The 16,721-nt window shown below is 34.6% G+C and overlaps 1 protein-coding gene and 1 pseudogene across 1 annotated transcript; both read left to right on the top strand.

Annotated features, from left to right (window-relative positions):
- Positions 1-14,131: 14,131 nt before the first annotated feature.
- LOC149220369 (cullin-1-like) lies at positions 14,132-15,205 on the top strand. Its single transcript, XM_089387065.1, has one exon. It carries the CDS (start codon positions 14,132-14,134, stop codon positions 15,203-15,205), a length of 1,074 nt encoding a protein of 357 aa, XP_089243191.1.
- A 1-nt stretch (position 15,206) lies between these two features.
- On the top strand, positions 15,207-16,253 carry LOC149220368 (cullin-1 pseudogene; annotated as a pseudogene).
- The last annotated feature ends 468 nt before the right edge of the window (positions 16,254-16,721 follow it).

The following is a 16,721-nucleotide window of genomic DNA, read 5'->3' as shown; positions in this document are numbered from 1 at the left end:
ACAAAAATTGTGAAGTTAAATATGTTAATACAACCAACTCATTCATGTTGTTAGACATCAAATACCTAAACCTAGTTAGGTTCAAGATACACAACTTTTTACATGCTAGACATCAACCCCTAGCCAAAGTTTGGTTATAAACCCTAGACCTTAGAGAAACTCAATCAAGATATCAGTCTCAATATATTTAGGGCCTCAATATTAATTTTATAAGACAAACTCAACCTTGATTTAATGAAAATCCTAGATTCCATCTTCGAGACACAAAGGCTTAAATATCAATAATTCAATAACAATCTAATCATAGTACTATGCATCTAATGTTTCAACAATATGCTTTTACATGACAAACTTCTACTAGGGTTTATAGAAAAAGCTAGATTTTATCAAAACTAAATCATATCGGAAAACAATATCATCATATCCTAGAATATAAATCTCTACTAAGGTTTTATAGACCCTATCTTTTACAAACCAAAACATGAGTATCAACAATTAGGTTAGCAAACTCGCATATACATATCTAGGATGCATTTCACATTAATATTTACTAGGTAAATCCAAGACACAAACATTAATACATCAAATTTAGATACAACAATTTTCTCCATGCTAGGGTCTCGATCAGACAAATATATACCTAGGGTTTCATTCCTAGGAAATTTCTATAGATATTACACTCGTTTCACTCATAAACCCTAATTCACCAAATCCTAAATATCTATGGTTTTCGTTCATGATTTAGATAATAATAGTAAAACCTAGAAGACTAGGGTTTCTTCCATGAAAATATCAAAACCCTAATATTGAGAATAATAGGATTTCTAGACTTCATTAACAACTCCTAAGTAGATTAGAGTTTCATTGACATACCCATATCATTAAGCGGTTAGGATTTTACAATGAACCCTAAAGATTAGGGTTTCAAAAAAATGAAAAAATGATAATATAATGAGGGTAGATTCAATCTAATGATTAATCACCCTAACAAGAATCTTTGTGATTCAAAATCCTAAGCCCAAGAAAGTTAATAAAGCAGTTTTCAAAATGAATGTTCCCTGTAATGGAAAGGATTAGTCATAAATCTGATGGACTGAAACATACGTGGAGTTGTTCCTATTACGAACCTTGTAGGGTTACCTTATTCAAGGGGTTTCCTTTTGTAGAAAAGGCTTCTATCATGACTTAAGTCTTTGAGAGTCTCCCTTTGAATCTTCACATGATCCTTTTTCTTTTATCTGCAATATATTTTAGAATATATTTTTCAAGGAAAACATAAAAAAAGGATTGTATTTGAGCAATAACAATAATGAAGTTAAATACTATCCTTTTATGAGAAAGAGAAGGCTTCTTTTAAAGGGTTTTCTTTTTATATATATAAGATCAGTTTTTCTTCATGTACCTACAACATTTATTTGACAAACAATACCAAGAATATGCAAGTATGAATGCATGGTTATGAACTAAGGATTTCTATATCAAACCCTAAGTCATCTTTCAAGATATTGATTTTGGGGTTTAAAAATGCTAGGTAGGGATTTCAAAATGAATAAAAACATTTCAAAGTTTTAAGCCAAATTAATTTATACCCTGTATAGGCAAAAGTGATTATACATACCTCAAAAAATACTTACCTTAGTTCTCCAAGATATGAGTTCCATGTTGCTTTCAAGAATGATCACTTTAGGAGATGTTGGGATTAGGGACTACCTTTTAGGAGAAACTATTATTAATGCCAAATGGTACCAATTGTAGGTTCTTATTTACCATGGTTTGTTAGTGAACAACTACTACAACAAAATGCCATAATTTGTAGAAGAGAGGGTCTGATTTCAATATATATATATATATATATATATATATATATATATATATATATATATATATATATGATATATATATATATATATATATATATATATCAGAATTTCTGGAGATGATTGTGGCCCTTTAGTTGACTTTAATTTCCTCAAATAATCTAAATATTTCTTCTATTTAGTCTGATCTTCGTTCCTTTTATAAGAAGACTTTTTGTTGTAAATTAGGACTATATGATACTCAGCCTTCCATTATTTGTGTGCACAGAACCTCGTCTATTCCACAGAGGTCTCACTTCTTATAAAGTGATTGTAGATTCGAGTTGGCCCTTTACAGTGCCTCCAATCAACTCAATGCTAGTTCCTTTTACTTACCAGTTGTTCAGCTTCCAAATGTATCTCTATTCCTTGATAAAAAATACATAGACTTCTAAGGACTTTTGGATTCCTGAGGTGACACAAATTTCAGATTAGAGATATGAATTCTGACCTTTATATCTATACTCAATACTTTTCTCCCTCTACCAAAGGATTTAACCTTGAATGGGCTATTAATTTAGCCTTTCGTTCTTTAGGAACAATGTTTCTATATTTTTCAAACTACTTCAGTGTCTTTCTCAAGCTTGCAGCATAATCACAAGGGTAAATTCTTTGTAGATATGCCCAGAATGTCAATTTATTTGCTCAAACTTTCTTTCTAGGAGTTTATTCTTTGTTGAGACCTTATAATTTCCCTTACGCCAACAAACCAAGCTCTGATACCATGTTGAGAAATCCATCAGGGCAGTAACTCAGTATTGTACTTTAATTTATTTCTCTTATTATTAAATTATCTTGTGATATTTAATTATTAGTTATTCCAATTTATCTTGTTCTTATCATCAAGACTAATGCTAATCAATAAAAAAAGGGGGACACAATATGTAGGCACACAGCTAGGAAAAAACCCCTAGGTATGGGAAAACCTAGTCAAGAACTCTTCCTTCAGTAGATTCAAATCACAATGAGACAACCAAGAATCTTGACCTAAACCTCTCTCCATCCATCAAATCATCTCTTTAGTGAAGTAGTATTCTTCCAAAACTAGTCTTTAATAATGAGATTTTCATCCCTTCTTCAACCATAAAAAAAAAAAAAAAACGGCTCTTGCAGCTATAGAAACAAACTTCGGTCCTGCAATGGTAGAAAAGTTGTGGCCCCTATAATTGTAGAGAACTTCGGCCCTTTCTGTCTGTAATTCACTTATTTTTCTGTAGTCCATACCACTAAAATATTCTTTGCTTCAGGTCAAGTTCACCTAGGTATATATGGTTGTTTCTTCCTGTAATAGAGCCGACATGAATAATAGGAGTAACTGACTTGTCAATTTGTTGGAGGCTGACTAGTAGATGTTGAAGAGGCCAACTTGATAGTGGAGGAGTTAGCAGGACTCAAAAGAAGTTCTTTCTTTAAGACTGATCCCAAGAAGGTTTTACATAATTAATTTTGAATTTGACTCAACAAGATCCTAGAGAACTCAATGGGTGCTTTGAAATATTGATTATAAGCCCAAGCGGGAAACCCGTGCTTTAATAAGTCAATTTATTTAACAATAAAATTTTATTTTGAAAAACACAATGCATCACTACTTAACTATAATTATGAAGACTGACACTAGTTACATTCATCAAAAGTTACAGGTCTTCAAAAGCTCCAGGAAGAACATGAAGAAGTTTGCAAAGGTTGTGCACTTGGAAATAATGTCAAGGGATATTTTATGAGTAGTGGCAATAGCTCCAAGGGAATCTTAGATCTAATTCAACCAGAGGTATGCAGACCAATGACAACATCTTCTTTGGGTCGTTTCTTGTATGAAGTGATATTTATTAATGATTTCTCTTGGAAAACATGGGTGTACTTCATAAGGACAAAATGTGAGGTATTTAACAAGTTTCAAGAACTCAAGTCTCAGGTATAGAACTTGGCGGGGAAGAAGATCAAGGTTTGAAGGTCAGATAATGGAGAAGAATATACTTCCAAGGAACTCATTGCCTTTTTCAAAGAAGTTGGGATTAATTGGGAGTTGATAGTCCCTTACAACCCTCCACATAATGGGGTTGTCTAAAGGAAGAATATGTCCATTGTGGAAGCTTCTAAGGCAATGATTCATGATTAGGATTTACCCCTGTTCTTATGGGGAGAGGCATTTAAGACAACAATTTATGTTTTGAATAGATGTCCTCACCAAATTTTGAAATTCAAGATTCCTGATGAAGTTTTCACATGTGAGAAACCATAAGTGGGGCATTCGAGGATCGTTGGTTGTCCTGTATATATTCATGTACCCAAGGAGAAGAGGATATAGCCTCTCCTCAACACGCTACAACTTACGACTACGAAAATAATCCCCATACCCTCCCAAAAAGAGTATACTTCCCCACTTGCTTCTCCTTTAAGACTAGACCCAACAGGGTCTTCATTTGCCAATGAAGAGTCATAGAGTTTAAGTATTGTTTCTTCCTACCCCTGATATGCCCAAGGTTAGAAACCCAAGCTGACACATCCTCCATGAGCTCAAAATCTTATATATATTCTATTTAGGCCCTCACTTGGGTTTCAAGCTTGTGAATTTCCCTCTGAGTATCTAGTGAAACAAAATTGAAGTTATAATCATTTTAGGTTTTATTCGAAAAGAAAAAAATTACGTAAAAATTATGTTGAAAAATGAATTTTTGTGGTATTGAGCTCACTTTTACTTATGTAAGAATTATCAACTCAGGCAATTTTTTTTCTTAAATTATATACACACACACACACACACACACACACACACACACATGCACGATGAACAACCAATATGTTAAAATATTTAGAAGGGGGTGGAAAGGGATGAGCAAAATTTTAACATGTTAAAATATTTTCTCGAAAAGAAATAATTCTATAGAATTGATAATTTGATTATACATAATTAATTAATAAAGTTTATGTAAAGAGAAATAATGTGAATGAATTGAAAGAAAAAGGAAGATATATTTTTAATAACTAGATCCATTATTTATATACACATATGATTTGTTAAATTTTATATAAATATATAAATCAAATTTTCTTATTATAAAATAATAATTTATATGATTATTTTTCTTTTAATATTTTATGTGGAATAATGATTTATTGTGGTGTCAAGCTTACTTTTATTTATGTAAAATTTATCAACTCAAATAGAAGTTTCTTTTGGAATTATACACTTCTCTTGTAGGAGGACATTCAAGGTTCTTGAAGATATACTATAGGATCAAGAAAAATATTATTTGGGAAGATTTTAAAGAAGATGTGAAAAACTATGTGGTTGAATGTGTAGTCTACCAACAAAATAAGGAAGAGATAGTTGAGACCCTAGGGTTCATGCAACCATTAGCCATACAAGCTATTGTTGGGAAGAAGTATCAATGGACTTTATTATAGGTTTATCTAAATCAAAATGAAGGAGTAGCATTATGGTAGTGGTAAATCTAAAGACAATGTATGCCCCATTTTTCTCTCTTCCTCATCCTTTTAAAGCAAGTATAATGGAAATAGTCCAAACGCTACATGGAGTATCAAAGATTACTATAAGTGATAGAGATCCATTTTTTACTAGAAACTTTTGACCTAGTTTATTTTCTTATTTCGGTGCTCAATTGGCTCACAACTTATCTCACCATCCAAAATCTAATGGAAAAATTGAGATTGTGTATAAATGTTTAGAAGGATATCTAATTTGTTTTGCATCTAATAAATGGACATAATGGGTTAAATGGTTTCCCTAAGCAGAATGGTCGTACAACACATCCTTTGATACTTAATGAAAAATGTCACCATTTATGGCAATTTATAAATAGCATCCTCCATCTATCACATCAATAGGAATCTAAAGGCTCAAGCAATAGAGAACCACGTACGATAACAACCAGAGGTCCTCAAACCATTGAAGGACAACTTAGTTATAACACAAAATAGGATGAAACAACAAGCAAAGTAGTGTTGTAGTGAAAGAGAATATGAAGTTGAGGATTGAGAATTTTGAGACTACAACCATATAAATATATGTCCCTCAACCAACAAAAAATTAACAATAAATTGGCATCGAGGTATTATGGCCCCTATAAGGTTTTGCAAATGATTGCAATTATGCCTTACATATTAGAATTGCCTCCATCTTCACATGTGCGTCTAATCTTCCATGTTTCTTTCTTGAAGAAGGTTATTGGTAAAAATATCTCAATCCAAAAAAATTTACAAGACAATAATGAAGAAGGAAAAATCATACTAGAACCAAAAAAAATCCTAAAAACATGGATTAAGAAATTGGAAAATCGAGCAATTATTGAGTACCTTATCAAACGGAAGAACCTACAAGCGGCAGAGGCGACGTGAGGAGATAATTTTTTCATGCAGAACACCACAAATGGTCAAGTGTTGAGGAAAACACTTGTTGAAAGGGAGAGGCATGTTAACCCCTATATAAGCCCCATGTTAAACCTAAAACCTCTTATTAAGCCCTAGATATTGAGTGGTTACATTTCTATTGTCATATTGTTATGTAAGCTCGAACCTTTCATGGTCTCATTTTATTATAATTATTGTGACAACATCAATTGCTTGCACCTATGTATGCAATATAAATACTTTTATGAAAGAAATATGGGTTGAGCTATGGGACACAGATTCCAAAGACTGAGGAGAGTAATTGCTTGGGGTTTTAATTGTTATGACAACTAAAGAGGATGGTATTCATGCATTCTAATTAAATTGGAGCATACCATTAAAGAGGAGGTTGGACAAGAGGACATGGGCCATGATTCCTTGAAGGAAAATGCACTCAAAGGAGGACAAAAAAAATGAGATGGCAACGTCATTGAGGAGAGGATGCCCAGAGCATGCAAGCCAAGAGGTATGTTGGACCGCAGTCAATAGAAAAGGGAGTGGGGATATGTGGCAGAACCCCACAGGCTAGGAAGGTCTTGTAGAGACTATCAGAAAACATGGGAAGAACCATGGTGGACGAGAGGGGGAACATAATTGCAACAATAGGGAAAGGCGAAAAATAGAAGAGAGGAGGAGAACGAACACAGTCGAGGAGAGCAACATTGAACTCAGAAGAGAAACAAAAGGAAAGCTCAAGCATCTTCTTGAAGGAGATCGGAAGGAAAGATAACACAAAAGAGTAGGGAGATAATTTTCGGTTGGAATAAAGTCAGGAAGGAGATCATCCCAGGTGGGGAAGTAATTTTCTCTCAAGTCCCCAGTAACTAGAGGGTGGATATGGTGATTCTCAATAAATCTTGAACAGTTGGGATGGAGGAATTATTCCTAGGGAAATTCCTAGAGGTATCTTGGATGACTTCTTTGTTTTGTATTTGATTGGTTGTGGTTCTAGAATCCACGAAGCTAGGTGGAACCATGATGTTGAGTTTGAAGGGTGGAGATGGTGAGCCTCTGGATTCCCTGCGTAATAATTGATTGCAATTCAGTTGGAGAGTGGAGACAACAAGTATCTCAATTCCTTGTATGCATGTTACTTGCAACTCAGTTGAAGCGTGGAGGTGGATAGATCTCTAGAGTCCCTCGAGTAACTAAAGGTTTTGGTTCATCCCTTGAGCAAAAGACCCCTCAGTCTTTGGAATCTAGCTCAGGGGTGATAACTGCAAGAGAGAAATAGTTGCAACTATCTACGGTTGGGTGAAGATTCCTAGTCCCAGACTTAGTTGCCCAAATATTTACAAGATAAGTGTTTCTTATGTATATTCTCTCATAATAAATGTGTGATACATTTCTAGTTTGAAATTGTGTTGTTGTACAAAATACATGATTGTGTTATTTTTAATACACAATTGATTAACATATTATGTGATGTTTAAATGAATTGGAATAATCTATATGAATCTTGGTTTAATTTCAACAATATTTAGCATGATAACTTCTTCTTGTTATAGTATGATGAATTACATTGATGAAAACTTGCATTGACATGGTTCATGTTGCAATGAGATAATGTTGAGGATTTCCTCCACCAAATAATGGGGTAACTTCCATTTTACTCAGACCCAGACTAATAGGTATGTATAATGTGTTATGTAAAACACAACCTCTTGAATTCTGGATGAATTGAATTTATACCCCACACTTCATACAAGATTTCATCTTTTCTATGCATCTTTGATATGAACCTCATAGTGTTAGGAGCCATACTTGTCGCTACGCTTTTTTCTTGTTGTGCAGAAGAATGTTTGCATACATATATGTGTGCACGTGGTCTGTGAGTGGTTGTAATACATGTCGAAAAGCATTGTGGCATGTAGTGTTAGTATTGTAGGCTCCTAAGGAGTCACCCAAACTTATAACAGAGGGTAGATAACAACCATCGATGTAGCTATGCCTATAATTCCTTGTCCCAAGCAAGGGTGTTATAACATCATTCAACACTCTTGTAAACTTGATGCTCTTTATGGCCCTGGGAAGTCCCTTTACCCATGCAAAGTTAACTTTATACTAAAAAACAATATTTCAAATTCCATACATGACTCTTCCCACACAAAAACGCTTACATACGTAGGTCCCAGAACATTATGCCTGCATATACATTTTTAGAAATGAAAAAATAAAATAAAATGTTATTTTTTGGGCCAGGTTTATGAGTTTTACCCAAAGCCCACCTATAGGAGCCTATGGCCTAACTGAAATAACCAATTTGAGGTGGTATATATACACCCCTTGGGTAGGCCTAATGGATAAGAAAAAAGAGATATCGACATTATACTCAATTTCCCCCAAATCAAGTATGCTTTTATCGTGCCTCCTACACTCCTAGTCTCTAGGAAACCTTGGTTTCCTTTGTAAAGATGCTAAGTCTCCTTATCTAGCATCTTCTTGCACCTATTAGAGAGGTTGTCTTCGTGGATCAGTCTGGACGGATCCAAAGGAAGGCTTCGTCAGTGCCTTTGGCATGGATCAGGTTGTATCTATCATGTACTTACTGTTTTTTATCAATAAAGAAGCTCATGTCTTGTTCCCAATATATTTTGTCATCTTATGAATGATAGTTTGAATTGTTATATATGATGATATAACATATTCTTATGCATGCACGTTGAATTATAACTTATGATTGATTTTTCAGGTGTGGATATCTTGGAGGAAGCAGAGGGTTTGGACCCTATGGGAACATCTTCAAACGTAGGACCCTCGGGTATGTCTCTAAGTCCAACTTTGATAATTCAAATGTTTGACATGCTTGATTGAGTGTTTTTTGTTGATTGTTTTATCTTGGTTCGTTGAGGCTTTCAACCCATGATGTAGGGAACTTTTCTCATCATTAGAATTGGTGACTCCGTTGAGGAATACCATCAAGTATTTCCTAGAAGGCTTGCTTTTCTTTGATCTGGGTTAAATTTGTTATTTCTTGGCTTTTTCCAGTCTTCATTAAGTATTGAGTAATTTGGTCCTTCCTCTCTCTCCCTTTCTCTCCTACCTCCCTCTCTCTTCTCCCATCTCTCTCTCTCTCTCTCTCTCTCTCTCTCTCTCTCTCTCTCTATGCGCTCCAATCCTCTCACTATCTCCCTCCCTATCTCCTTCTCTCTCTCCTCCCTCCATCTTTGTGTCTCCCTTTCCCTCTCTTACCCTTCTCTACCTCGCTCATTCCTCTCCCTCTCTCTCTTCATTCCTCCTCTCCCCTCTCCTTTAGTTTATCTCCATCTTTCTTGTGTCACTCTATGTCTTTGTTCTTCCCTCCCATATATAACTAGAGTTAATATATAACATGATATATTATAATATAACACTTTTAATATTGTATTAATCCGTAGCTATTAAATTTAATAATATTAATATTATAATATATTCATATGAATATTAAACTTAATAATAAGAAGAATATTTATGTATTGAGGCTTGTGATCCATAATGAATTAAGCAAAGTTTTTCAGCACAAATCACATAAGAGAAATTTTTGGATGACACGTTTCGAACCAACAAGCGTGGTTCATCATGAAGACCAACATCAGATGAAGAAGCAAACCAAGGCAAAAGCTTAAATAGAGAGCAATGTAGAGACCAAAATTTCAAGTAACAACTATATTTGAACAATAATATTTAAATTATGATATTAATATGTTAAAAACAAATATTATTAAGTAACACTATATTAAGCAAGTAGTTTTTGAAAAATAACATTTAAATTATGATATTAGTTTATTAATTTATTAAAACAAATATTAATAAGAAACCAGTATATTAAATGGCTAGTTTTTGAAAAATAATATTTAAATTAATTTGTTAAAATCAAATATTAAAAATTAACAAGAACAAAAAAATCAAAATCATATTCCAAACAAAGTGGGAAGTCAAAAATTATAAAAAAGAGTCAAGACCCTAATCGAAACAAGATCATTTAATAAGTACAAATAATTAATAGAAATAAAATAAGCTAAATTAAAAATAATTAATGGAAAAGAAATAAAATAAAACAAAAATATACACGAGTCAAAAGAAATATATATATATATATATATATATATATAAGAAAAGTATAGGGACAAATAGGATGATAAAATACTTATAAAAACACTAAATATCAAGGAAATAAATTCTAATGAAGAACAACAAATAATATAAAAGGGACACCAATACCTACAAAAACTAGGAGGAGAGGACATGACCCAACTTATGTGATTTCTACTCAAAGACTTTGCTTAAATAAAATATAATCTTTTAATATTAATACTAGGGTTAATAATTTGGATGGTATTAAAAATAATTTGGCCCATAGGCTTTACCTAAATATTTTTTTAGTGTTAGTAAGTATAAATATGTTTATGGAGTAAACATAAAAAGAAGTTTTATTATTTACCATACTTTTGGTTTATTTATATTTATTTATCATTTCTTTTATTTACCATAGTATTTGGCCATGCTTGGTATATAATTAGATGTTGATTTCTAATCCTATTTGATATATTTTATTTATTTACCATACCTCTTTATACCTTTTTTATATTTATTTATTTACCATACTTTTTTATAAATATGGTATTTGACCTATGGTATTGATAATTACTTGTCCCATGGTATTTGGCTCATAAGCTTCACCTAAATAAAACCTCTTTCTTTTAGTTTTCTTAAATATAAAGGGGTTTATGGGTAAAAAAAAATAAAATAAACAAATAAATAAATAAATTATTCATTTACCATATTTCTAATTTATTTTTATTTTTATTTATTTACCATACCTATAAATAAATGTATTTTTTTGTTTATTTATTTACTATACCTCAGGTTTATTTATATTTTTCCTAAACCTTTTTATATTTTAAATTTATATTTATATTTTTTATTTTTTTATTTTTTTTTGTGAATTAAGACTAAATCTATTAAGAAAAGACATATGGTACAATCAGAGCTTTCAAAGAAGCGAAGCTAAGGAGCAAGGGAGCCGGAAATGATATGAAATGAACCTCGGTCCCAAAAACAACCACGGCACAAGCAAAAGATAACAGAGAGAACAGACCACGGCACAAGCAAAAGATAACAGAGAGAACAGAACGAATGAGCTGGTCTAGGGAGTCTACCCAGCATGGCAGAATCTTCCAATCTACATTTTTTTCCTTTCTTTTTACTGACTTTGACCCAACCATTTTGATCTGGCTGGACCGAAACTACTTGCAGACTGATCTGAGCTAAAGGAGGAGACTCCTTTTCTGAATCAGAAGGCGAAGACCCATGAGAATGTTTATGCAAGAATAGAGGCGCAGAAGGATCCATGGCGAGTCCTTCAGTTGCTCCAAATTCTCCTCGTCCACTTCAATCCTCATCAGAGCTAGAGGATTCTATGTCATCCATAGGGGGTCTCTCACAAGGTTTCCAACTCTTGGATTTGGATTTGCGAGTGATATTCTTCTTTTTGTCGAGGAACGCTGCACATGTGTTCTAGAGATGCCCTGTCTCATGGCAATGGTGACACCTGAAGGCTGTATTCTCATAATCCAAAGTTTGCATCCAATGGAAGTCCCCGATTTTGAGGATGATTTGATCTGGCAGGCCTTTACTGATGTTTATTTCTGCACAAATTCTGCCATAGGTGTATATTCCTTTCTCCCCCCTTGAGGTATCTGTTGCCAAGAAGTGGCCTAGGGTGTCTTTGATTCCTTGAAAGACAGCAAAATGCCATAGATGCGCAGGGAGATTTGGAAGCTTGACCCAGATAGGAAGCTTGGAGATGACCGCAGTGGAGGGGTCAAAGTCTGGGAACCAGGGGGAGAGGAAAAGTCCAGCTGATCCCCAGAACCAGGGGGCCCCGTTAAGGCTTTCTGGTAATATTCGTTGAGGGCAAAGGCTACAATAAAGAAGCCTTTCGAGCAGAAGAAGACTTTGCAGTTGTTGGTCCAATTAGAATGGATCCACTGGTATAGATCAGCAGTGCGGGGCCATAGTCCATTAAATCTGCAAATGAGGGTTGTTTCTGCAAATGTCTGGTATTGATAATCCAAAGATGGATGAGTGATTTCAATGGCAGGGGTTTCCTCCATTTTGTCCACCAAGAAAGGTTTGGGAGCCTCGGCAGATTGGGTAGACTTCATGACAGGTTGTGCATGTACTGCATCTTTGTAGGAAAAACCTTTGGAGGCAGAGGATTGCGCGACTGCACCTCCCCTTAGTTGAAGTGGTAGGATCATTGTGGCATTTCTTTCAATATTATAAAAGGAAAGAGGCAAAATTGTTATCAAGCTTCTTACCAACAAAGAGGAGCCGCAGAACGGAGGAAGGGATCCCCAACCTCTGTTCGAGAATCTTTGAGAGATGGCGCACTGTGAAAGACGGCTGGACCCCAAGGAGCAGGGTTTTTCCTGTGAGAAGAATTATTTGAATATGAAAACTCGCTTGCTGGAGATGAATAAGATCTGGGTTGCCTGAATGAGGAAATCGAGGTTCAAACATTGAGATTGCGGGCTTGAAGAGCCAGCTCCAGATCCTCGCAATACTGCTGCTGCATGTGGAGGAGAGCAGTAGTTGCGAGGGGTAGGAGTCTGCAGGAAAATAAGTGGAGTAAAAAGAGTCGGCGGCCTAAAGTGGTAAAGGCGAGATTTATCCATCTTGCCATCGCGCAGTTGGACGGCCAAATAGCAATGGGGGCCAAAACAATCTCAAGTTGAGGGGCCAATGTGCCCAGGAACCCAACCCTTTTTCTCCACATCGCCCACCCTTTCTGCCATGGCACACAGTTTAATGGGCAGCGTCTCGCACTGTACTTACTCCTGGCATGTCTACAAGGGGCCCAAGTGATAACCTCCCCACGAAGTCAGCCCTGAGCCGCGGGTACCATCCCATCTTTCTCATGGCTGCAAAAGAGCACAAACCCATTTCTTTGCCCTGCATATACCTCCCTGCTTTTAGATCCATGGCCGCACCTCCAGGATGGCGTGAACCAGCGAGCACCTGCAACATTTGGGAACTGAAACCCTAGGGTAAGAGAAAAAACGTCTACGCTCTCCATCTCTCAATCATATTTTAAATTTATATTATGTTTATACATAATAATAATTAGAATTAGGTTGGCATTAGATTATAAATGTTAAATGTTAAAAGCATGTTTACATTTACATTTTTATGTGAGATCTACTCTCATATTGGGTGTAGAGGGTAGGTAAAGGCCAAGAGATACATACAAAAGAGTATTGTTATAAAATTTACCAAAATACCACCCCCATATGATTACTAAGAAACGATGAGTAAAGACCCAAAATAAACACAAAGAAGTACCTAAAAAAATCTTTAAAACAATTTTCAATGACTAAATATTTAAGATTAAAAAGTAATAATTAAAAATTTAAGAATAAAGATCTGAAGTCTAAAGTTATGGATTGTAGAGCAACGCTAAAAACTAATAATAATTAATTGAATTTGTTATTAAAAATAACTAAAAAAATAATGAATTAAATTTATTATTAAAAATTAAAAGTGAAGAATTTCATATTAAAAAATACATATACACATTTTTTATAAAATAAAATTGATAAATAAAAAATTTCACACCCAATATTCAAACATTTACCCCATTCTTTATAAATAAAATAAAATGATAAATAATAAATTTCACACCTAATATTCAAATATTTACCCAAAGAATTCCAAACCGATCATTGCAATCAACCAAACAAACGGTCCCGTCTCCCTACCCACTCTATAAATACCATTGTTGAGTGAAACATGAAATCTCAATATCTGTTGGAATATTTTGGGTAAACAAATAATACGAAATTTTATTTTGTTTTGGCAACGAAAACACAGCAGTTTTACGAGCTATGGGGTCGAAGAAATGGACCAGAGCTGATATGGAAAAATTTTATATGGATTCGAAGAAGTGGAGCGTCGAACAAACGTTAATAAGCACCCTGGAGGAAGGAAGTCTGGGAAAGAGAAAATTCTGGTCGGTAGACGATTACATGCTTGCCGAAGTGGTTCGGCAAAACGAATCAACAATTTCCTTCAATTCACTTCTAATTTACTTCAATTCAAGGGTTTTGCCAGCTTTAAGGGAAAAGCAAGGCGAGGCCATGGTGAGAGAGTTTGTCAGACGTTGGAGAATTCACAAGGAGATGGTCCCAATCCTATCAACCATGTTCAGTTTTTCGGAAAGGATGCTTTTGACAAGAGAGGAAATAAAGCGTTCAGTTTCAGAAGTTGCAGAGAAGTATTTTCGAAAGTTTGTGTTCGGTGAAATGCGCATCCATGTAAGGGATGCAGTGATTACTCTCATTCGTGAAGACCGCCGGGGATTGCAGGTCGATCGCACTTTATTGGAAGGAGTTTTGGGTATTTTTGTAGATATTGGAATGGATGTATATGCGAATGAAATTGAAGTGCCCTGGTTGGAAGATACTGCAGATTTCTATGTTCAAAGAGATGGTTCATGGAGTTTAGGGCAGAATTCATGGGAGAAGTTGTTGGAGATGGTACCAAATGAACTCCTTTCAGGTTACAAGACCCAACTTCTTGAAAATCTGGGTCCTTGTTGTTGTGCCCTTCTTAGGAGTGACAATAAACATAATCTTTCAAAGCTTTATAGTCTGTTTTGTAGAGTACCTGAAGGTCTGGAAACAATGGTAAATGCTTTCAAGGAGCATGTAATTAGAGACTGCACTCCACTAGTTATGAGGGATCTGGATGCTATAACTGATAAGGCAGGGAGAAGGGATACAGGTGGCATGCAAGAAGAAGTTGCATTTGTAAATACAGTTTTGGAATTGCGTGACAAGTTTGTGGAGGACATTATCCATGTCTTTCGTCACAATGCTCTAAATGAAACATTTGTAGAAATCTGTAATAAAAGAGTGGCAGGAAACACCAGTGAAGAATTTCCTGGCCATGCTCTGTGACATGGTACTTAGAAAGGGTGGCAGTAGTAAAAGATTAAGATCCGATGAGATTGAGGGTATTCTAGAGAATGTCACTAAATTTCTGAAATATGTGAATGATAAAGATCTCTTTGGGGAATTATATAGAACAAAGTTAGCTGGTCGACTACTGTATGATAAAAGTACAGATAATGCTCATGAGCTGAGCATGTTGTTAAAACTAAAGCAGCAAATTGGTAATCAATTGACATCAAAGATGGAGAGTATGGTTAATGATATGTTACAAGCAGAGGTGAACCAAGCTAGCTTCAAGGCATACGTGACTAATAATCCAAATATCCATCCTGGAATAAACTTGGATGTCAGAGTATTGAATTTCAGATTTTGGCCCCCTTTCAAATCTTCTGAACCTAGGTTGCCCTTGGAAATGATTAAATGTGTGAACACATTCAAAGAGTTTTATTCTACATACACTCAACATCGACAGCTTACATGGCTATATTCCACAGGGACCTGTAATGTCATTGGCAAGTTTCAAGCTGAGCAAATAGAAATGGTAGTAACACCTTACTATGCAAGTTTATTGTTATTGTTTAACAGCTCCCAAAAGTTGAGTTATTTAGACATCAAAGCTGGACTGAATTTGAGAGATGAGGATCTTGTGAGGCTGCTACATTCTATTGTATTTGCCAAGTATAAAATTTTGCTCAAGGAGCCTGATACAAAAGAAATATCTCGCAGCCATACTTTTGCAATCAATTACAGTTTTACAAATAGAAAAGAGAAGATTAAGATCCTACTCCCAACCGAAGATAAAAAAGAGAAGAAAAAGGTCATTGAGAATGTTGATATGAACAGATATCACGAAATTTGTGCCTTAATAGTCCCCATCATGAAGAGCAAAAAGTCTTTGCATTATGAACAACTAATGAACGAATGCAACGAGCAACATGGAGGGATGTTCGAGATAAATGCAAAAGTATTTAAAAAAAGTATTGAAAATTTGGTTACAAGGGACTACTTAGAGAGAGATGAGCAAAATTTCAATATATTAAAATATATTCCTTGAAAAGAAGTCAATTGGGATTATCTCTAGTGGTGGTGAAGAACTATTATTATCTTCTTTTTCCATCCAAGTTCAAATTTTTGCTAGTGACATGTTGAGCTTTGATATTTTGGTTATTATTGTTGTAAAGTGAGTATAACTGTGGACTATTATTGTTATATTGAGTATAACTATGGACTAAGGTTTAATGTCTTGATGATTATTGTTGTGAGTATAACTGTGGACTGAGGTTTAATGTCTTGATGATTATTGTTGTGAATTATTGTTGTAAAGTGAGTATAATTGCATTTTTGCTAGTGACATGTTGAGCTTTGATATTTTGATTATTATTGTTGTAAAGTGACTATAGCCGTGGACTATTATTGTTGTATTGAGTATAACTATGGACTGAGGTTTAATGTCTTGATGATTATTGTTGTAAATTATTGTTGTGAGTATAACTGTGGACTGAGGTTTAATGTCTTGATGATT

The sequence above is a fragment of the Pinus tabuliformis genome, chromosome Q, assembly GCF_031772625.1.
Source record: "Pinus tabuliformis cultivar Carrire ecotype Pingquan chromosome Q, CPIR1, whole genome shotgun sequence".
Classification (NCBI taxonomy): Eukaryota; Viridiplantae; Streptophyta; class Pinopsida; order Pinales; family Pinaceae; genus Pinus; species Pinus tabuliformis.
This window is presented reverse-complemented; position numbering and strand designations above follow the sequence as displayed.